Raw genomic sequence first — 23,875 nt, 5'->3', positions numbered from 1 at the left:
AGTATGAAAGTCACATATGTTTATCAGGGAGCATGGGTGTTTAGGATTAACTTTTCATGCTTGACCCGATAGTTAATCACTTAATTAAATTACACTGCACCTGAAAAAGCATAAAAAATGAAACACTCGATGTCATAGATGAAGCGCAACAACCGCGAGAATCCCAGCTCAGCTCAGAAAGTCGGAATTGCTTTCGAGCGAGCGAGTATAACACACGCATTGGCTCCGCCCCTTCACTCTCTCTCTCAGAGCGTACGGCATGCTCACAGTTTTGCGCCCAACGCACATTCCCCTCTTCTGTCGGAAGCACATATACTATGCCCCTCCAAAGCGCCGGAGGAGAAGGTGCGTTCAGTTCGCCGCTTGGCCACCACGGGGCGCTCGAACTAGCGAGTTCGGTCAGGCACGCTCTTACACATTACGGTTAGCTATCTCCCTACTAATCTCTGGAAGTATTGCTAAGACTAGTAAAGTCAGCCAAAATATTTGACTTAGAAAAAATCGCACATCGTACTTGAAATTGTCCAAGTTGATTACAATATATATTTTAAAAATAAAATCTGGTTTTTAGATAAAAATAGAATTTTTTAAGTAAAAATCAACAATTCTTAATTCTATCCATTCGACATTTCGATGATAATATTCTTAGTCATTTTAGGGAATTAAAAATCACTGGTATTTAATATTTATAGATTTTAATTGAAAAGTACATTGTCAAAATGTTTAAAATAAATTTTAAACACATATAATTTCAATTCTCTGCAGTTACTGGAAACATTATCAGTAAAAACGTCGGATGAATAAAATTGAAAGTTGTACCTATTATAGAAGTTAACAATAATCAATATATTAAAGACATTTTTTTATTAAATAAGTTAATAATTTTTTATTAATAAATAAATCGTATTTTTAAAATATCTTTTGTATTTCCTCAGTCGTCTTTGAATTATAGAATTTTGAAAATGTCCACTTTTTAAAAATTGTTTAGGATTAATTAATATTTTAGGTTTAAAGCAAGAACAAGACATAACATTCACAATTTTAATAAATTAGATTTTTCCTTTACCCTACGCTTCTCAGACTATAGGTCGCTTCCATTTACTACTATTATGTGTAAAGGATTATTTTCAAGAAGCACTCATGTTAACCTTACAAAGAAATCATATTTTTATCTTCACGGTAGGTACGCGGCATAAATTACTTTTGTGTTTATTGTATTTTTCGTCTTATTTTTGTGTATTTTTTCACTTCAATATTGCATGTTTTGATTATGCGATGAAATTTACAGTGGGCTGGGGTTTTCATTGCTTCAGTTACTGAATGTACAACATGTTGAACAGTGCAATTTCAACTACTGTGAAAAGAATATTGTGTTGATATTAGAATATTCATTTTTTACATAATCCATCAATATACACTGCAAAATAAATTCAAGTCTTCACGAGAGTCTAACTATGGGCCACCACTACTGTATTTCAACATCGTATTAATATTTTCTTTTGATAAACTAAACATTAAAAAAATCAAAGATTATACTTCAAGAGCTGTGAAAATAATTTTATTTTTATTGGTTTATAATAGAAATTATTTTTCGATAAACATTTCCAGATTTAAATATGAAAAGAGGTTGAGATAAATTGTAGAGATAAAATAACCAGTCATAACTTTAAACAATCAACATAATATTATACTATTAAAGAAAATATAAAAATTCTTACTTTTCTTCGTAGTTTGTCAAATGCTTCATTTAAATTAAACATTCTACGTCTTTCACGAATATTTGCTGCTCTTCTTTGTGAAATTGTGGCTACTCTACGTCTGGGTTTTTTTGTGGTTGATGAAAGAACGTTTGATGCTCTTCCATTTATGATATAACGACTGTAATAAATTGAAATTGAATATTACTGTATAATTTTTATATGGTAATCTAGAGTAATATTAAAAACATGATATCAAGATTTAGATTTTTTCTTCAATTATTATTCATTGATTAATGAGAAAACGAATAACTTTTTGTTGGAAAAGAGACAATTCTATGTTAAATAAAAAAGGTTCATTTTTTTGAACGATCGATAGCAAAATTGAAAAAATATCTCAATATAAAAACGATACATATAACATATCATTTTTCTCACGAAAAAACATAAAATATAAGTGACTTGAAAGAATTATATGTATCTTAGAGGCACCTTAACTAATAATTCAAGATCTAGGACCATGCATTCAGTCACTTTTGGCGTTGAGCCATTAGTGCTGGGCAGATACATGGAAAGTGAAGAGGAGTTTTTTCCTTCTTATTACACCACTTACTCTGATTACTATGGTCCTATGTTTTGTGCGTGCGTAAAATCGGAGCTTACAGTAACTGTTAATGAGTACAGGATATTTCACTTGTAACAGGTTTATTCAAGTTTATTCAAGTTCGAACTCTTTGGTCCATCTGTTCATGTTTTCGCGAAGTAAAGTATTGGATCATCTATATTCCTGCGATTGTTTTCAGATTACCTATCTTTTTTTCCATTTTGCTTTCAATAACGCTACAACCCTCTCGGGAATTGAGTATAGCAATCATATCTCTTGATCTGAGTAAGTGGTTGACTTAGGTGTTCAGCAAATTTATTTGTTCTTTAATTTTTCTTGTACCCTGAGTATCCGAGTATCCAGATAATGATACCAGTGTATCATAGTGCTATTTCATTTAGAGCTTCTCGGCTCCTTGATTACAGTTGAAGTAATATTCGAATTTTCTACGACTTTTATTGACGCCTTGCTGTGAGTACTGTCTCTAATTGCTCTGTTTCCAACATTATCTTAGACCGACACTTTCCAGAGGCCTATATAGGAGGTCTGGTAGTATTTCCTCGCACCTCCCTTTGGTAAAAAATTTCAAAATCTTCAGAATTTTTTGAATAGCCGACTGTGGTGACTCCTTCTTCAACATATGCCCGTATAAGCTGATCCAATACAAGGTTCCATAAGAGAGGTTAAAGTACTACGTCTTAAGGATATCCTTCATTGATTATTCCTTATACTATTTTACCTTTCCGTTCATTAAACACGCTTCTATGGCTCAGCATTCTTTGTCTCTATTTTCTAATGGATTCAGGTATACCTTAACCATTTAAAGCATTTTCTATCGTGTTCCTAAAGATATTGTCAATAGTACCCTCAAAGATTCTTATAACAGTCTTCTCTGATTCCATTGCTGTCTAAACATATCTAACCATTGAGTAGGGGATAGTCTCTAGAAATTTACACAGACTATGTATGCTGACTAGGATAAAGTGATGGTCGAAAACTAACATGTCTAGCCTAACATATTTACCAACCTATTCACTGTATTCAGTATAAATAAAATCAGGCTGATTGATTTGACATTTTTTTTTCGATATGAATAATCTTCGTGTTTTCTTCCATTTCTTTCAAGTATATCTTGCAGGAATACATCCCAGATGCCATCGGCTTCTCTTGAATCGTTGACAGAGTACTCGGAGCTCCAGATCAAATCTCGCGAGTTCGAGTAGTACCGCTCCATCAACGCACGACTTCTCAACCCGGCTATGTTAGTAAGGGACTGTTGTAAGGTGAGTACTTGGTAAGCTGGATTGGTATTGAGATGGTTCTTCCATTTGGCCCAGCTCTGTGGGGATACCGACTTTACTAGGACGAAACAAGTCTGAGGAGCCTTGTTCGTCTATCATTCTTTCATCAACTGCTCCGAACACGTCATAAAATGGGCAGCGGATGAAGGCAACTTGGAAAATGTTTCTGACATAACCGGCTCCCTCGTTAAGGGCCCGTCAGCACAACGTGCGGGGTACCGCCATTTACCTCTGACACAGCCCGAACCAACGAGGGATTGGAGTTAACTTTCTACGAACGGCTTTGTTCGCCCGTACCAGTGGGAGAAGTGGCCTTCTCTACTATTAGAGGATTTATACTAGGCACCTCCACAATATCAAAACTGCCAATTATTGCGGTTTCAGACGCCTTCGACCTCGAAGCAGGTGCCTGTCTCTCTTAACTGTCCTGTTTTCCTGGATCTACTAAGTAGTGGATCTGCCGGATCTTCTCTTTCTACGACATTGATAGATAACTATCTATAGTTCAACACACTACTACTACTTTGGGCTTTTCCTAACTAAGCTAGATGGATTACCTCTCAAAGCTATAGGCTAATTTCCTCCACCATTTTAGCAAAATGTAACCCTGGAACATATAGCGTTTAACTCACGCATCTGAACTATGTAGACAAACATAATAAAGACAATATAAAATCCTTAAAAATAAATAACATGCAAGAAAACTTAAGTCGTGGTCTGCAGTTAACATTTCCCATGGATTCCGGTGAAAAGTCGTTCCCCGGACGTTCGTTTTCCTGGCGATGGCACGTACTACTTTAGTTCTGTTATATGCACGAGATCTACTTGCTTGTGACTGTCGATTGTTGGGATATAAAATTTTAGGAATAGCACGTCAAACTTCTTGTATGGGCTAATTTACGAGAAATTTAACTATGCATTTCTACCCTTGAATTATTAACTGAATTATTAGCTTTGTGGCAGGGAATTTCGGGGGGTTTGACCGCGCTCCGAGTTCTTCCGCCACAAGGCCTGTTTGGCTCTACCCCCGATTATTTAGGGCGCCAGACCGTCGGCTGATTACGGCGATCGTCGGGGGTAAGGCCAGTCGGGTTGTCGCGTATCCCGGTCTGCCTAACGGCGACTGCGTAGAGTGGGCAGATGGGGGGAATACGCGTTGTATCCTAGCTTCAGGCCTTTGGTGTCCAACTTTCCTTCGCTTTCTCCTTGACTAGGGTACGCCGGCAGCTCAGATGATGACTCCTTAAGTCAGGTCGTGAGGACGTTCGAAATCGCGCGTATTTTACCTAACGAATAATCCGAAAATATAGCGAATTAATGAAACCCGTATGTAACCGCTCGCGGCTGAAAATCGCTAGCATGCAACAGGGGTAGGTTATCCAGTAAATTTTATATATATAAATATAAAGATAATTAATCGTTTTATTGACGCATTAAAATTTTTCACATACGAGGTCGGAATAAATATGGTCGGTAAAATTCTGAATTTTCCTTAATCCCTAAAGATACAATTTAATCGGTTCCTAAAATGGCGGAAAGGTCAGCGCGAGTAATAAATCGCGATTTTCTTTTATAAGATCTAACGCTCAAATTCGGTTTGCGAAATGGCGGAAAGGTCAGCACGAGTAATAAATCGCAATTTTCTTTTATAAGACCTAACGCTCAAATTCGGTTTGCGGAATGGCGGAAAGGTCAGCACAACTAATTAGTCAAAACAATTTAATTCAATTGAACCTACGTTTGTACTAAATAACTAACGAAAGGTCAGCGCGAATACTAAATTGCAAATTTTCTTTTGTAATACGAACACTTAATAGAAGTTGACGAAAGGTCAGCGCGAATACTAAGTCGCAATTTCCTCTCGTAACCGGACACTTAATAGAAGTTGACGAAAGGTCAGCGCGAATACTAAGTCGCGATTTTCTCTCGTAACCGAACACTCAATTTATTTTCACGGAATGGCGAACAGGTCAGCACGATCCGGTAGGCACCGGCGTCGACGGATCCACGCGTCGCGACGACCTACAGCACCGAACTAAATAAATTGACTAATCTAACCCGCACTCCGCGATTAAATAATATGAGTGGCACTTTGCCTACTTACAATTTTCTCCTTGCGGTATAAGCAAACAATTGGCAAGATATCTAGGCGTCTAGCACTAATGGTCTAATAGCGATTAGCTGTTAGCTCCTTCCTTGCGGATATCCAGTGGCAAAATGGACGAGAATCGGCTTCTCGCGGTCAAAGATCGTTTCTCTTCTCCTCTTTCCGAGAAGAAATGTTATTATTGGTCGGTATGCTAATTCGGATATCGGTAGCGCCCTTCGAATTTTTATCATTGGTCCGTATGTAAATTAGAATGATACAGCGCCCTCCTTAACTCTCCTACTTTCGTCGTTATTTACTCTCTCTCACCCCCCACTAAGGTATCTATCATTAATTGTCGGAAAAGATCTACCCCTACTCTTATCTATTCGTCTATGCGGACGGAAATCAAATTTTATTCTAATTTGCCTATTGGTCGTGACGTCACTAGCGAATTTTGTCAGATGTTCGAATTCGGTTAGTTAAATTATCATTTAAACCTAAAGGGGGTAGTTGTCGCTCGCCATCATAATAGGGGTGTCGGTCGCGTGCGAATTTTACAATTCGATATTTGTTTCGTGTTCATTCTTTTTTTCAATTTATAATTTAATTTTAATATCAGAAATACGTATATAATATACGCCGTTTCATTTGTAGCGCCCTCATCTTCGCATTTACATATTATTCTATTATTTTATATCGTCTGTCTCGCTCGCTCTTGTTTCGTCTATTTCGCTCGCTCTGTCTCGCTCGCTCTGTCTCAGTCTGTCTCGCTCGCTCGCTCTCAGTCTATATCGGCGCTTCAAGATGGCCGCTCAGTTTCTCGCGCGTACGCCTCGTGTCCTTGCGCTGGTTGTTGGAGCGCCTCCTGGGGCGCTCCCGTGTCGGTTCTGTGGTGTTTTTCCGGGTGTTTGTGTGTGTGGTCGCTGATTTTCGTGTGTGTGGCGCTCACGATGTCGCCGATGGTGTTCGGCAGCCCGACACAGCTGATTGCCGGCTGCCACTTCATCGGCGATTTTCTGCTCGCCCCAGGAGTGTCAGTGCCTCGTGAGTGTTCGTGTTGATGTCTGGGAGTGTAACGGATCTGCATGTGTCATCAACATGCATCTCCGTTGCATTTCCCAGTCAGGTTTTGCATTTTTCTTTTGCCGGCCGGCAACACGTGGTCGGGAGTGTCTGTGAGTGAGTGTGTGCGTGCGCTCTCTTTTTCTGTGGTGCGCTCCTTTTTTTTGTCTGCTCTTTGAGCGTCCGTCGGATCGCGTTGGGCAAGTTTGTTTCGCCCATATCTCCGACGTGGTCGTTCGGACATGGAAAATAATAATTGTTCGGTATAGGGCGTGTTTAGCTTTATTTTAAACAACCGGTTACGGGGCGGCAAGGGACGGGGATGGCCTTTCTGAGGTGCTGCAAATAATGCAGCACTCAGGAGAGGCTTTGTAATGTGCCACATTACAGCTTCTAATATATATTCATGCTTGGTTTTGACAAAACAAATGCAAATTCTTCGTTATTTGTCGAAGATTAATTTCGCTATTCGAAGAAAAAGAAAATATCCATTTCTTCTAAAGAAACTTTTGCTTCACATACGAAGAAAAGGTAAATAGTCTATTTAAAACTAAATTAAAATGAATGTGGTATGCAAAATACATTTTGGAATCAGAAAAATAGTGAAATAGAAAATGGTACTCAAAGTTGAAGAACCTAGTAGACATAAGGTACTTTTATTATGTCCTAAACACTTAGGTTACTTTGTTTTGATGAAAAGAAATGCTCAAAATCTTAAGCTACCGGTTATGAAGTTTCTGAATACATATAAAAAGGATTTTCTATATAGTAAAATTTCTGTTTTTTTATGTTATTTGGTTTATTCTATTTTTCTATAAATCTATGTAATTTCTAAGCAACAAATTTTCCAATGTGATTTCCAATAGAATTAGAAATTTATAAATATATATGTTTAATGTTTCAGCTTTTTTCAGCACATTCTTCTATCTTATAAACCCGACCCAACCGCATCGTCTCCTTCATGTACATAAAATTCATTTTTTCTTGTCTCTCCTGCTAAGGATATGCTTTAAAAAAGAAGACAATTACACAATTACGAAAGAGTACAATTATTTAAACCAAAGGATCAGTACTCTGAAACGACACAGAATGAAAACTTCTGATGGAAAAACTGTAACAGTGAAGTTTGTATTTCAAACCTGATATGATGGGAAATGTATCAATACCATTCAAAACACTGCAACGACTAGATGTCTGATTTGTGGTCTATAGTCACACAGATTTAATGATCCTGAAGACGATTTTGAACCAATAGAAGGTTGACTATTATTTGGATTAGGACTATTACATTGTGAAATTAAGGCCTTTGAATACTTGTGACATGTTGGTTACAGATTGACAATGAAGCAATGGAACAGACAACAGCATTTATTAAATACTATTTTTCTCTTTCTCTCTTTATATATATACATAGTAAAATGGTATAGACTGTCTGTGGGATTCAAGGCTTATACATTGTGTTCTAGGGTTAACCTTTTTAGGGTTTGTGACTGGCAGGTTATTATGTTCTAGGGTTAACCTTCCTGGGATTGAAGGCTTGAAGATCATTGTGTTCTAGGATTATCTTTCCTCGGATTTAAATTTCTAGGTTATTGTTTTTTAGGGTTAATTTTCTAGGAGTTGAAAGCTTGCAGGTTATTGTGCTCTAGGGTATTCCTTCCTGGCCTATAAAGCTTGAAGATCATTGTGTTCTAAGATTAACTTCTTTAAGGTTCAATACTTACGGGTTATCGTATTCTAGGGTTAACCTTTCTGGGGTTTGAGAATTTTAAGTTATTAAGTTCTAGGGTTAACCTACCTGGGGTTTGAGGCTTCTAGGTTATTGTATTCAAGATTACCTTTTCTCAATTTCAAGGCTTGCAGGTTATTCTATTATAGAGTTAACTTCTTCGGGGTTTAAGGGTTGCAGGTTATTGTATTGTAGGGTTGACTTCTTTGAAGCTTAAGTCTCGCAAGTTATATTGCTGTAGGCTTAACCTTCCTGTAGCTTAAGGCTCGTAGAATGTTATATTAATGGGTGAAATTTGCTAAGGTTTTTAGCTGGCAGGTTATTTTATTTTTGTGTTACTTTTCTTAAAATAATATCTCTTGAATACAATTCCAGATGAGGTGAATTTACAAATTGTTAAAAGATGAATGAAGTATTTTATATAAGAGTTGATAAACTATTACAAGGACATAAAACTACTAACAGTGGAAATTTAGCAAATAAATGCTTCGAAAATCCTGTGAAATTTTCTGAAGCTCTAGAAGTCAATGTGGACTTTGTTAAAAAAATTGCTTTGGTTTGACATTTACTACGAAGTAAACAAGAATTGAATTATGATCTCTTTGATAGTTTATGTTCTAGAACATATGAAATGCACTACAACATTTATCCATGGGCCAGAATATGTAGTGCTATTATTCAATCATATCTACTCGTATTGCCAATAGCCTACTATGCAGAAGATGCAAATGAATCTTGGCATAAGATTTATCGGAAAAATTTAGTGTGCCGGGCACGTCAAACCAGCAGACATAATCGGATCATCGATACTTGTCATCGAGCTATTTTTCTGACATATCCTTTAATTTCATTAATGAAATCATTAATGACAAAAATCGCTTTAAAGGTCAGTACTCACACTCTGTCACAAGACATATAAGATAATATATAATGAACTAGTAAGTACTTAGAATTATGATGGTTATTGAGTTATCGATTATTATTCTGCATGGATATATGACATCAACTGCGTTAATAGATTGTGATATATATTTTAAAATTAATTAACAAAATCTATATTTTCTTTTGCAGTGATCATATAGCGTATGAAGATATTGCTTCAATTGAGGATGAAAACCATGACTATTTTGAAAATGAAAGTGATAGTATTTAAATAGCAAGTGAACTTCAGAAATTCTATCGCTTCAAAAATAAGATATGCTTGGTCTTTATTATACAAGGATAGCTAAGTTTGCTGTTGGAAAATGATCCTTTTATGTATATTCGTTGTTTTTCCTTTTTACTAAAGCGGTTGAAGTTGTTAGTTGAATGAAATATAGCTTCATCATTATATTTGTACAATCATATACTCATTTAATCTTATTAACTTGTATAATCTATATTAATGATAATTAGATAAGTTTGAATAATTTGAAAGTAAATAAGCATTAGTAGTCTTTTTACTCCAAAACGAAAATATTGTAAAAATATTACTTCAGTTAAATGTAGTTTTTCTGCCTAAACTATATAGAAAATGACGGAATACTGTTGAGCAAAGAGCCCAGCCTGGTAAGTAAGTCTAAATTGCCCTAGTCGATATCACGATTTAGATCAGGTATACCTTTTTGTTTTCAAAAGTTATGATCTCAACCAAATTTTCAGACTCCTATACCTATGTGGGGTAAGCCGAGGTAATGTTATTTCCAGTTTTTTATCGATATTTCTAATAAAAACCAGTCTCTATTTAACATTTGTTTTGTTATTGTATGGTATCCTGTGGTCGCATTTTTATTTTTTCGAAAGAAGACTTGTTCAAAATTGGTTATTCTTATTGGGCATGTAAGTCTTATTGCACAGGTTTCTCTATAGTGTGGAAATATCTCTTTATGTTGCATTAGTTGACCATTTGCAAGGAGATATCAATATAATATGTCATCTACTAAAACTATGTCATAGTGTTTTGGTTGCCATGCTAATGAGTAAGTCGAATTTTTCAAAGTTTATATACTTTGAGTTCCTCTATCAAAATGTAATAGAGATTTATTATTTCCTAAGTAGGTGATGTCTCCGTAGATCATCCTAATACAGTTGTTTTGCTGTATGGGTTTCCTAGGAGCTGGTAGTGGTTTCTGTAATAGTACCTTATCATTATTTTTCCCACTATTTTATTTATCTCATCAAAGACTTTTTCAATGTATAAGGGTCTAGCCGGAAAAGATGGTCAAAACTGCCTTTGAGCTATCGGATAAAGTAACTCAGCCATTATGTTTGATATGAATAGAAACTCCATTTCCCAAATTTTCAGACCCCTAGACCAAGGTAGGGCACAATGGAACCCTATTTTGTGTTTTGAAGTTTCTTAACGATATCTCGGTCGATTTTTGAGCTGGAAAAATATTTTCTTTTTGGTTTTATAGGGTTTCTTAAGTTCTTCAAAACCATCAAGTCGAAAAAATTTTTGGCGTCAGATTCAAATTTTTATGTTTTAATTTTTTTCTCGAAAATTAAGAAAAACACTTTTCTGGAAAAAATATATTTTGTGTACTTCTACTCTAAAAATATATATATTTTTTAGATTTTTAAAATTGGTGGAAGGATCTTGAAAAAAATAAAAATATCTCATTATCTAAAGAAACAGTGGCAACAAGTCGTTTTCTAAATTAATTTATTAAAAAAAAAACTATTCGGCAGTACAGACAAGCTGCAGGAAGATGAAAAAACTTGTATTTTTGACCTACATTACCACGTTTAGCTTCAACTACCTAATAAAGTATTGTAACAAGCTGAGTTTTTTTTTATCTTCCTCTGACAACTGTTTCTCATTTTTCCTGTCAAACCTGGTATAAGAACGCGATATCCATCATTTTCTAATTGCGATTTTATATCCCGAAAGCCCCGATCAAGTATGAAAACATCACCTTCTTTGTACGTAAACTTCTTCAGATGACTGTCATTAGAATTCAAAATCTTTTGTAAAATTGTCGCGTCATTTTCGTTAGCATAATACAGCCTCAATACATCAATAACAAGACCATTTGTAATACATATAGTGAATAGCTTACAGAGAGGAAGTTTTTTATGCCCTGAATAAGATCTTTGTTGATATTCGTTATTAGAACTTTTCTGCTATTTCAAATAAGTGCCGTCAGCAACAAGTGTAAGATTATTATCACTTACACTATGAAGTTTTTCGAGAAGAATTATTGAATGATTACGAATTAAGTCTTCTTTATTGACGGCCTTTAAACGAAAGCGCGACGGTAAGACATCATTATCAAATGATCTCAAAATAGACTTTGAAAATTTAGAAACTTGCTGATGACGTTCAAGTCCAAGAATAGAGCAAATCATTTCATTTGAATTTTCTGTTCGCAATTTTGAATAGAAACACAATAGCTATTGTAACAGTCCGATTATCTGCACTTTTCAAAGAAACCATCATATTTTTCAATTGTATAAGCTGTTCCTAACATAATCCTGTAAACGCCCGAATTCTATCTTCAGATATAGAAAAGTGATTGATTCTGTCGTGTAATTCTCTATCTGAAGTGATACTTATAGATTTGAGTAACTTAGTAATATCTGTAGCTGTTGCTATATATGAGTTCGAATGTATTTTTAGACTATTCAAATTTTCTACATAAAACCGTCTCTTTATTAAATATTTGTGACAGCATCGATTTTCTTCCGGGATATATATTTCCCTTTTAACGAAAGCTTGAGTATCCGCATATTTCGTATCCTCATAGACTTCCGATGTAGGATTCCAAAATAGTCAGTTTGTTGTGAATAATCAGTCACGGGGATATTTTTATTAAATTTTTATTGTATTATATACGAGGTGTGTTCAAAAAATAACGAGAATTTTCGTTTTATGACAAAAATATTTATTTATTCATCTACATTAATGTTGTCGCCTTCAAAGTAGTCCCCTTCGGATACAATACACTTATGCCAACGCTTTTTCCAATCCTCGAAACACTTTTGAAACTCGATCTTTGTAATAGCTTTTAGCTCTTTCAGCGATTCGCTTTTAATGTCATCTATGCTTGTAAAACGACGGCCTTTTAATGTTCTCTTTATTTTTGGAAATAGAAAAAAGTCACATGGAGCCATATCTGGCGAATATGGAGGCTGAGGCATCGTTAGAGTTTCGTTTTTGGCCAAAAATTCACGAACAAGCAATGAAGTGTGAGCAGGCGCATTATCGTGGTGCAAAAGCCATGAATTGTTTTGCCACAAATCCGGGCGTTTTTTTCGGATTGCTTCACGCAAACGACGTTGAACTTGTAGGTAGTACTGCTTATTGATTGTTTGACCTTGTGGCAAGAATTCATGATGCACTATGCCATTAAAATCGAAGAACACAGTGAGCATAACCTTCACATTCGACCGCACTTGTCGAGCCTTTTTCGGTCTTGGCGATCCAGAATGCCTCCACTGGGACGATTGAGCCTTAGTTTCGACATCATATCCGTAAACCCATGTTTCGTCACCTGTTATAACACGTTTTAGTAGTTCTGCATCGTTATTGACTTCATTTAGCGACTCCTGAGCAACTTCCATTCGCCGCTGTTTTTGTTCGAAATTCAACAATTTTGGAACGAATTTTGCTGCCACACGTTTCATACCCAAAACATTCGAAAAAATTTGATGGCATGAGCCAACTGATATGCCAACATCATCAGCGACTTCTCTGATTGTGATTCGGCGATCATTCATAACCATTTCTTTCACTTTTTTCACGTTTTCATCGGTTGTTGATGTGCTTGGGCGTCCGGGTCGTTCGTCATCTTCAACGTTTTCGTGGCCATCTTGGAAACGCTTATACCACTCATAAATCCTTGCTTTACTCATAGCAGACTCACTATATGCCTTTGTTAACATTTGACAAGCTTTACTACACTTTATATCATTTTTTACGCAAAATTTAATACAAATTCTTTGATCCATTTTTTTTCACAAACGAAAATCGCCGAGCTCGAAAAACACGTCTAACGTTAGCGGCTGCCACTTAAAAAGTAAGCAATGAATATTGCTGAAAATTTTATCGTACTTCAGGGGCATGTGTACCAACATAATAAAAAAAAATTTTATACAAGCGGACTCTCCAAACCCGCGAAATTTGAAAATTCTCGTTACTTTTTGAACACACCTCGTATGGCTTAAAAGGATTTACAGCGTTAAAAAGGAATGTTCGACGTGGACGAGCACCGCGAGCTAAGTGATGCGGTAGATTCGTCGCATGTCGCGCTTCGTGCGTCGAAACGCCGAGCGTCCGAGAAATTACTTTGACTGTAACATGAAATAGGACTTACACTTGCAAAATTTATGCAAAAAGTCAAGTTACTTAACGTATGTTTTCTACAAATTATCAAAAATAATGAACATTGCTACACTCAGAAAGATATTCTATGCACTTTTCCACTGTGATATATCATATGGAATAATATCTTTGGGAGGAACATATTCAGGTAAATTTAAAGAAATTCAAAAAACACAAAACAGACTACTGAAAATTATAAATAAAAATAAATTTATGGTAGATGAATATCCACTGAACTTAGACCACAGCTTCTCCTTAGAATCTCTACCATTTCACTATAATGAATTTAGCAAAAAATTTAGTGAAAAAGTGAAAAGAACCAAATACGAGGTGTGTTCAAAAAGTAAGGTGACTTTGTATTTTTAAGAAATAATATTTATTTATTTATAAATATTTATGTTGTCCCCTTCAAAGTAATCCCCCACAGGTACAATACACTTATGCCAACGGTTTTTCCAATCCTCAAAGCACTTCTCATAAGCACTTTTCGGAATAGCCTTGAGCTCTTCCAGCGATGCAGTATTTATCTCTTCAATCGTTGCAAATCTCCGTCCTTTCATAGGTCTCTTTAGTTTTGAGAACAAGAAAAAGTCACATGGGGCCAAATCCGGTGAATATGGTGGCTGAGGCATGATTGTGGTGTTGTTTTTGGCCCAAAAATCTCTCACAAGCAAAGATAAGTAAGCAGGGGCATTATCGTGATGCAAAAGCCATGAATTGTTTTTCCACGATTCTGGGCGTTTTCTTCGTATTGCTTCTCGCAAACGGCGCATAACTTCAAGATAATACTGTTTATTGACCATACGTCCATATGATAAGAACTCCTGATGCACCACGCCATGGTAATCGAAGAAAACAGTGAGCAAAACTTTGTCATTTGATCGAACTTGGCGTGCTTTTTTCGGTCTTAGCTCATCTGGGCTCTTCCATTGGGACCATTAGACTTTGGTTTCGATATCATAACCATGTACCCATTATTCGTCACCAGTTATGACCCTTTTGAGTAAATCTGGGTCGTCGTTGACGTCATTCAACAGTTCTTGAGCGATGCTCATGCGACGGTTCTTTTGGTCAAAATTTAGCAATTTCGGAACAAACTTCGCTGACACACGTCTCATGCCCAAAACGTTAGAAAAAATTCATGGCACGAGCCAAGCGATATACCAACATCCTCAGCAACTTCTCTGATAGTGATTCGACGATTTTCCAGAACAATTTTCTTCACTGCTTGAACGTTTTCATCAGTTGTTGACGTGCTTGGGCGTCCAGAGCGAGGCTCGTCATTGGCATCTACCCGGCTATCTTGGAAGAGTTTGTACCACTTGTAAACAATTTTTTTACTCAGAACAGTTTCACCGTATGCCACCGTCAACATTTCAAGTGTTTCGGAGCACTTTATTTTATTTTTTACACAAAATTTGATGCAAATCCTTTGATCCATATTTTTCGATAGCAAGAAATCGCCGAGCACGCAAAACACTTACAACCTTTACGCCTCTCACAACCATACAAAAAATGCTATACACTTGAAACTTGGTACATGGTACAGATGTTCGGGAAGAGTGTACCAACATAACAAAACAAATAATCGAAAGTACGTTGCCCGTGAAATTTGAAAAGTTACCTTACTTTTTGAACACACCTCGTACACTACAACACCCAAAAAGGATACTTACAGTCAGTATCAAAAATAGTCACACAAGAGCAGTTTGTAACGGGATGGATACCGTTTAATTAATTTATTCGCGTAATCGTATCGAAGAGCGCACGTAATGACCTATGTTAAATACGAAAATCGGAGAGCAGGAGGGAACGGGTGTCAGTCAACCAACTATCTACTAATACGAAATGAACACTTCGAAAGTACTGTTAATATCACTTACGAGAACTGTTATTACCTCTTAAAGTTACATTGAATTCGGCCCGCGTGTTTATGTTTACATGCCGCGCGCACGACAACAACACGCAGTGTCGGATCGCTCGCCGCTCTTTGTTTGCCGAAATGATACATGCACGCTTTTTGTCGAGTCGAGGGATTAGTTCTTTAGCAATTATATCGCGATCGCGAAATTAAGCTGTCCAGTTTACCTTTTTAGCAGTCCCACGAAGACCAGGAGAACCAATTCGCACTTCGGTTGCGGCAAAGTCTGTCTTTATCGCGTCGAGGTAACTCGCGTGTTTTGGTTTGGCCCTCGATGGCGAAACTCCTCATTCGCACACTCTCGCACGCACTCAGCTCCTTCAGGCTATAGCACGACTCCTGCAGGTCCGGGTCAGCTCGTCTCGACACTCAGGATGGCTCGGGAATAACGACAACCTCTTTCACACAGCTTAGCGATTGGATGCTGATCCTCGACTTGCGGTTCTCCGTATCGGTAGTTAATCCTGCACTAATTCAGTTTCAATCATGCGCGTTCCGTCTCGTCGCGTGCCGAATTCCCTCATTACATTTTTCGTCTACCGGTATGGGCTGCCCCCGTAGGCAGCCACTAGGTTAGGCTGTTAGCGCTAATATGACGATTACCGTCACAAGTTATGCTAATCAATCAGTTACCTCACAATCTAATAATAATAGGGAACTTATACACTAGTAACAAGGAACTCAAGAAGTGGATTAAAATAAACCCATCATCGATAATTGGTTTACAAAAAAAAAAAAGATGTCCGGATCTTGGGTCAGACCATATTTTTCTTGTGTATTTTTTGACGCTGAATTCAAAGAAATTTTTGGTTTTGCTCTATCACGTCAGAATTTTTGGCAAAATCAAAAAATATGTCGAAAAAGTCGATTATTTTGTAAGAAATACGACAAACCTTGGACAATATTCAACATAAAGAAAACGAATATGTAATACCACTCAATACATCCAAAATGTTAAAGCACTAACCGTTTAATCAAAAACGTCAACTTCAACGCCGACCCTTAACCCTCTTGCCTCCTAACACTACCCCTAACAAACCACAAGCACGCTCACCCACATAATCCAGAAAACAGTGAATTTAATCGCTAGTTTTTTAGCCATCAATCTGGTATAATACAGTGAGAAGATTAAACTATCAACTTTCTCGTTAAGCATATGTATCTCACCTTCAGGCCTTATCCTATGAACCCCTAAAACTACCCCTAACAAACCACAAGCAGGCTTACTCACATACCCCAGAGAGTAGCAAGTTAAATCGCCAGTTTTCTATAAAATAATCAAGTTTAATACAAATAGAATGTTGAACCATCTACTCTTTGATTAACTAAATCTACCTGAATACCTTTTTCTAACCCTTCAACCCCCTCACACTACTTCTAACAAACCACTAGCTAGCTCATCCATATTAATAAGGTAAAAAGTTGTTTAATTGCCAGTTATCTTGGGAACAATCCATTTCATCCAATTAAATCTACCTTCTGATCAATAAAATTAACCTGAATACCTACCCTTAGCGCTCGGATCCTATTACACCATCTCTAACATACTTGAAACAGGCTATCTCTCAAACAGCAAGTTTAATCTGTAGTTTTAAATAAAAAAATGAGTTCAATACTATCAGAAGGGCCCTGTGTGCTGGTCTGCTTTTAGTTTGTTACGTCTATGAGTAGCCTACCATCTTATTCTATTTTTAAGCTTACGAAATATCATGTCATTTTAATCAATAAAAATATATCTAGCATTTTATAGAATATATCTCTACACTTTTAACCCACAAACCCAAACGTACGAAGCTCAAATTAATAAATTCGAAGCCTTTAAACTCTCGTTCCCCTGATTTCAAGCTCATAAAACTGTAATGTAATAAAATCGAAGTTATTAAACTTCAAGCTCACAAATTCAAAGTTTACGATTTCAAAACCCACCGCATTTAAGCCCACAAATCCAAAGCTGCTTAAAATCAGAACCCCCAATTGAATGCATATAAATTGGAAGCTTATAAAACCTAAGACAACAAATTATAAACTCCAAATCTACTTTTCTAAAGCCCAAGTTTCAAAACCGCAAACCTCAAATCCCAAATTCTAACACAGACCAAAAAATTCAAGTTCTCTCTAAACCCACAAACCTGAATTCTGTATACATACTTGCAAATATGCGTAATTAATGGAAAGTTCTGTATCGAGAATGGTCTGATAGTGATTGTAGTTTTCAATTTCTTTATTTATGATTTTTTTGTAAATTCATATTTTTTCGTCGTTAACATTTTAGGATAAAAATGGAAAAAATGAATCAGTGTAGTAACGATCCAAATCACTTCTGTATTATGTGTGGTGAATACCTTACAAGTAAAGAACGAAAAAAATTCACGGATTTATTGCAATCTTGGTATATTGAATGTTACGAGAAATCTTCAAATGAAATCCAAAAGCCATGGATTCCACAGACTATCTGTGTAAAGTGCATTCACAGAATAAGACGGTGGAAGAACGGTGACGATAGCACAAGACATTTTTTATCTCCGATGATATGGAGAAAACCTCAAAATCATAGGAATGATTGTTACTTTTGTTTGTGTAACACTACGGGTTATAACATTAAAAATAAATACAACATTACATATCCAAAAGTATCTTCAGTGACTTTTCCAATCATCAATGATGAAACTAGTACCATAAGGAGAAAATCTAATGAACAACTTGAAACTAATGATGTGATTGTAGATGAAGAAGAGATTATATACTGAACATGAAGATTCTCATTGTCATGACAGTTTTTTTTTTTTTTTTTTTTTGAAGAGAAGACTCCAATTTTATTTAACCAATTGACATTAAACGATCTTGTACGAGAGTTAGATCTTTCTAAAGGACGTTCAGAACTACTTGCTTCTAGGCTGCAAGAAAAAAACTTGTTAGAAAAAGGAACTAAGGTTACTCATTACCGCAATAGAGATGAGCCTTTCAGAAAATATTTTTTGGAAGAAAACTTTTTGGTATATTGTTGTAATATCAAAGGACTTATAAACGAGTTAAATGCAGATTACTTAGCTGAGGATTGGAGACTTTTCTTGGATTCTTCAAAAAGAAGTTTTAAAGCTTTACTACTGCATAATGGTAATAAATATGCTTCGGTGCCAGTTGCTCATTCTGTAGTGCTTACTGAAGAATATGAATCCATCAGTTTTGTATTAAAGAAACTTAATTACGAAAAGCACCAATGGCTCATTTGCACAGATTTAAAGATTGTCACTATAATTCTAGGACAGCAAAGTGGTTTCACTAAGTATCCTTGTTTTATTTGCAAATGGGACAGTCGTGATCGTGAACAGCACTATATAGAAAAAAATTGGCCAATAAGAGAAGAGTTAAAACCTGGAGATAAAAATATTATTTTAAAGAAATTAGTTGATCCTTCTAAAATACTATTACCACCATTACACATCAAGTTAGGTTTAATAAAACAATTTATAAAAGCTTTAAAAGCTCAAAATAGTAATGCCTTCATCTACTTACGTACTAAATTTCCCAAGTTGTCAGAAGCTAAAATTAAGGAATGTATGTTTGATGGTCCACAGATAAGAGAATTGTTAAAAGATCAAACTTTTGAAGAAAAAATGACAGATTTAGAAAGAAAAGCTTGGAAAGGTTTTAGAGAAGTAGTCACTAAATTTTTAGGAAATAATAAAGATCTTCAGTATAAACAAATTGTTGAAAATATGCTTGACAACTTCAAAAACTTGGGATGTTTAATGAGCTTAAAAGTACATTTCTTACATTCTCATTTAGAAAGATTCCCGGAAAATCTTGGAGCTGTAAGTGAAGAGCAAGGAGAACGTGCTCATCAAGATTTAAAAGAAATTGAAAGACGTTACCAAGGTTTCTGGGACAAAATTATGTTATCAGATTACTGTTGGACCCTTAAGAGAGATACAAAATCAACTTATAAACGAAAATCAAAGAGAAGATCTTTCGAACAGAAAAAATAGATATAGAATATGACATTGTGAGAGGCGAGGGGACTCACGTTAATCAAGCACCCCGATCGTGAGAGGCAAGGGGACTCACGTTAAACAAGCACCCCGGTGAGAGGCAAGGGGAACTCACAGTAATAAAGCACCCCAAAGGAAACATAATCCTATTACGTCCACGTCGTTGTTTCTGGGTAGTGCTAAAAATAGGAAGTTAATGGGTTTAAGGTAGCGAAGGGCACTCACGTTAAACAAGCACCCCGGTGAGAGGCAAGGGGACTCACGTTAATCCATTTACTACGTCCACGGCGTTGTTCAAGGCTAAAGCAAAAAGTAAAAAAAACAATTGTGACCAGCAAAGGGGCTTAGTGCATAATTTATTAAAGCGATTGTCAAAGGCAAGGGACTTGAAATTACTTTCTGGGTTGGGGGGTGGGAGGAGAAGTGGCAGGGTAGGGTCTAAAAATCAAAAATCGTCAACTACGTTGAAGACGGGGACTCCAAAACCTATGGGAATTTACTGAAAGCGACGCCTTATGGCAAAGATTTTATCGTTCAAAAAAAGAGTGCATTGGGCATGTTAAAAAAAGAATGGGTTCCCGTCTCCGAGAGTTAGTTAAAAATACCGTAGACGATAAAGTCGTAAAATCAGGGAAAAGTTTGGCCAAAAACGAAGAAGTAAAGTGCTAGGTGGAAAAGGTGAATTGAGTGGGAAAATGATTGACAACTTGAGTCGGTATTACGGATCTACAATTCGACACAATTACGAGTCTATAGAAAAAATGAAAAGTGCCATCTGGGAGACATTATATCACCAACAATCGACCGATGAAAAAACGCAGCACGACAAATGTATGAGCGGCAAAACTCATGGTGTTTGTTGTACCAAAAGGCTCTAGCAGCAGAAACGATTGAAGATTTCACACACAGCTATAATCCTCTACCAGATTATATTATACAAGCAATCAAGCCTATATATGAGGATTTAAGTAAAGATGGACTTGTAGAAAGGTGTGTTGGAGGATATACGCAGAACACCAACGAAGGTTTAAATCAATCGATCTGTTTATCTCATCAAAAAAGTTATCAGAAAGCAAGAATTTAGTTCAGTTTGCAGCCAATGTTGCTGACAGTATCTTCAACGAAAGTTGTGGTGCTTTATTAATGTTTATGCATGATATGAGAATCGGCGTTGGGATGAGCGCTCATGTCTACGCTGTAGCGCAAAATGCGGATCGCATTGCGAGGGCTAATAGAGACGCTGAACAGCAAAGCAAATGATCCCGAATTCAACGTAGATTAATACACTTTATCTAAAAAATCAAACTTTTTTGATTTCAGACGATTCTACGATGAATGGTGATGGACACCGCAGAGCACCGTCTGAAAAAGACGTTTTCAGAAATACTCTCACATGGGCTTATTTTGCAATATTTTCTTATAAAAATTTTTTTAAAGATTGTCGAAATGATGTACGACAATATTCCTTTATTTTTAATCAAATATTTTAAGCCATATCTCTGTAAAAAATTCATAAAAAAAGCGTTTTTTGGTCGCTACTCCTCCCTTAAGTGAGCGAGCTAGCTTCTGGTTTGTTAGAAATACTGTTATGGGTGTTGTTAGGGATTTGAAAGGGTAGGGATAGATATTAATTTTATAGATTTCGTTGAGTATAATTCAACGATCACCATCTAACTAAACTGAACCAGATTGTTTCGGCGATTAAACTTGCTGCTCCCTGGGTTATGTGGGTGAGCCTACTTGTGGTTTGTTAGGGATAATTTTAGGGGTTCATAGGATAAGGCCTGAATGGTGAGATACATTTGCTTAACCAGAAAGTTGATAGTTTAATCTTCTCACTGTATTATACCAGATTGATGGCTAAAAAACTAGCGATTAAATTCACTGTTTTCTGGATTACGTGGGTGAGCGTGCTTGTGGTTTGTTAGGGGTAGTGTTAGGAGGTAAGAGGGTTAAGGGTCGGCGTTGAAGTTGACGTTTTTGATTAAACGGTTAGTGCTTTAACATTTTGGATGTATTGAGTGGTATTACATATTCGTTTTCTTTATGTTGAATATTGTCCAAGGTTTGTCGTATTTCTTACAAAATAATCGACTTTTTCGACATATTTTTTGATTTTGCCAAAAATTCTGACGTGATAGAGCAAAACCAGAAATTTCTTTGAATTCAGCGTCAAAAAATACATAAGAAAAATATGGTCTGACCCAAGATCCGGACATCTTTTTTTTTTTTGTAAACCTGTGATTAATAAACTGTATAAATACTGTATTACAGTAACTAACTGTGTTGAGAATATGAGGTTATATACGTAAATGCATGAAAGAGTCATTTCTCGGGCGCTCGGCGTTTCGACGCACGAAGCGCGACACGCGGGGAATCTACCGCGTCTCTTGACTCGTGGCGATCGTCCACGCCGGACATTCCTTGTCAACGTTGTAAACTCTTTTAAGTCACATGTAATGCGATGAAACTGCAATAAACCTATCTCCGTATCTGATTATTCACAACAAGTTATGGTCAAAATTTTCAAAAATTCATTATTTTTGTAACTTGTTATCAGTAATACTACTGCTAATTTATATAAGTTCCAACGTTCATAAATTTTTGAAAATTTTCAGTCAATACAATTAATAATACTACTCCTAATATGTATTGTAACGATGAACGTTTTATTCGCTCACTTATCTTATAGGTGGAACTGCTCGCGGGGCAGTACCTACCGGCTATAAAAGGAGGGCATGCGTCTTGTACGCTGGAGAGATAAGCAAATAGGTGTGTAGAGACCGGCCTGAGACACACACGTTTTTTTCGAGTTCCGGACTTTCGAACTTCGATGTCGGTTGAATGCAGAAGCTACTATGTACGTTTTTTCCCCAATAGAAAAAGTAGGCATCCTGAGCGAGCTCCAGAGGATCGAAATAACCTGCGTGACGGCGAAAAGCAGATCTCGCGAAGTGAGCTGGCCAGCTCCGCTTAAAATACCCGCGCAGACCGTCATTGTTTTATACATGTAATATAAGGTGTAGTCCGAGATGGGTCGACGGTCAATCTCACGCGAACTCGGAAATAGCCACGATATAAATGTACGCGTGTTATAGCTCGTTCGTAGACGAACGATTTCTGCATGCACGTGGCAGCGTATAAAGTTGCGGCACCCGCATCTGCCACGTCATAGAAATTATTGTCACTACACAGCTCTCAATTTGTAAACGGACCATTGACTACTAAAGGATACCATCCTGATAATTAAGAACGACTAATCTAATCATTGACTGTGTAACGGTCCTATCTATGAGCTAGTTTATTATATCACTGAATCACCGCAACCCGTCAAACGCATCTATCTGTTTACTGAAATCAGCACATTAAACGGCGCCACCTCACCAATTATATGATTGTATTAGTACAAGAGTCTAATTTTATAACCAAAATAAGGAGCGTGACGTCACAAAGTAATAGATATAGATATAATGATTTTTGTTATTTAAGAAAAATATATTAATTAGAGATAATTTTGATATAACAAAGCATTTCTTATATAGATTTTAGTACGTAGATTTAGAATATAGTCATACGAATTGCGTTTAATTATTAAATAATAATGAATTTTAATATGCAAAGTTAATTTATTTATTACACTAAAAATATGAATTATTAAAAAAATGTAAATAGTCCATATTCAAAATGAATATCTAAAGAACATGGGTAAGAATTGGTTTCATCAATAACAGCTTAATAATAACTGTTATTAATAAATAAATAATTAATAATTTATTTAAACAGTAAGTTGTATATAGAACGAAAGCGTTAATTATATATGTAATAATGATAGTTCTCTAATTTATAAATCTTAGATAATTAATCTAGTAATTACGTAATAAGATTATAGAAAAAACCGTGACAAATATGAAAATTTGTTATAATTCAAATGTTATTAACTAATTTGAATATTTCTTTTTAAAAATTACTTCTAAAATTAATAAATAATAAAGTTATGTAAAAAATTAATATTGTTCTATTGTAAATATTGTAATATTACATTAATTAACTTTATTCGTTAATAACTTTTGACGACACTATTTGCGTAATTGTAAATTACACTAAATCAACAAATAACGAATTCTGTAACGAATTCTGAACAATATGAGAAGTAGACGGTTTTCCACTATTACGTCAAC

General features: G+C 36.0%; 1 protein-coding gene across 3 annotated transcripts in view; it reads right to left on the bottom strand.

Moving 5' to 3' along the window:
• Positions 1-23,875, bottom strand: part of LOC131675481 (pancreas transcription factor 1 subunit alpha-like) — a 588,733-nt gene that overhangs the window by 147,125 nt on the left and 417,733 nt on the right. For all 3 annotated transcript variants that reach the window (XR_009303055.1, XM_058954478.1, XM_058954479.1), the window contains exon 3: positions 1,719-1,878. Coding sequence is in view for 2 of the 3 variants with exons in the window: in XM_058954478.1 (XP_058810461.1) it covers positions 1,719-1,878 (160 nt within the window). In the remaining variant the exon portion in view is untranslated. The remainder of the gene's footprint in view (positions 1-1,718; positions 1,879-23,875) is intronic.

Source organism: Phymastichus coffea, unplaced genomic scaffold, assembly GCF_024137745.1.
Source record: "Phymastichus coffea isolate CEN01 unplaced genomic scaffold, Cenicafe_Pcof_1.1 PCOF00023, whole genome shotgun sequence".
NCBI lineage: Eukaryota > Metazoa > Arthropoda > Insecta > Hymenoptera > Eulophidae > Phymastichus > Phymastichus coffea.
Note: the sequence above shows the minus strand (reverse complement) of the source record. Positions and strands in the feature narration are given on the sequence as shown.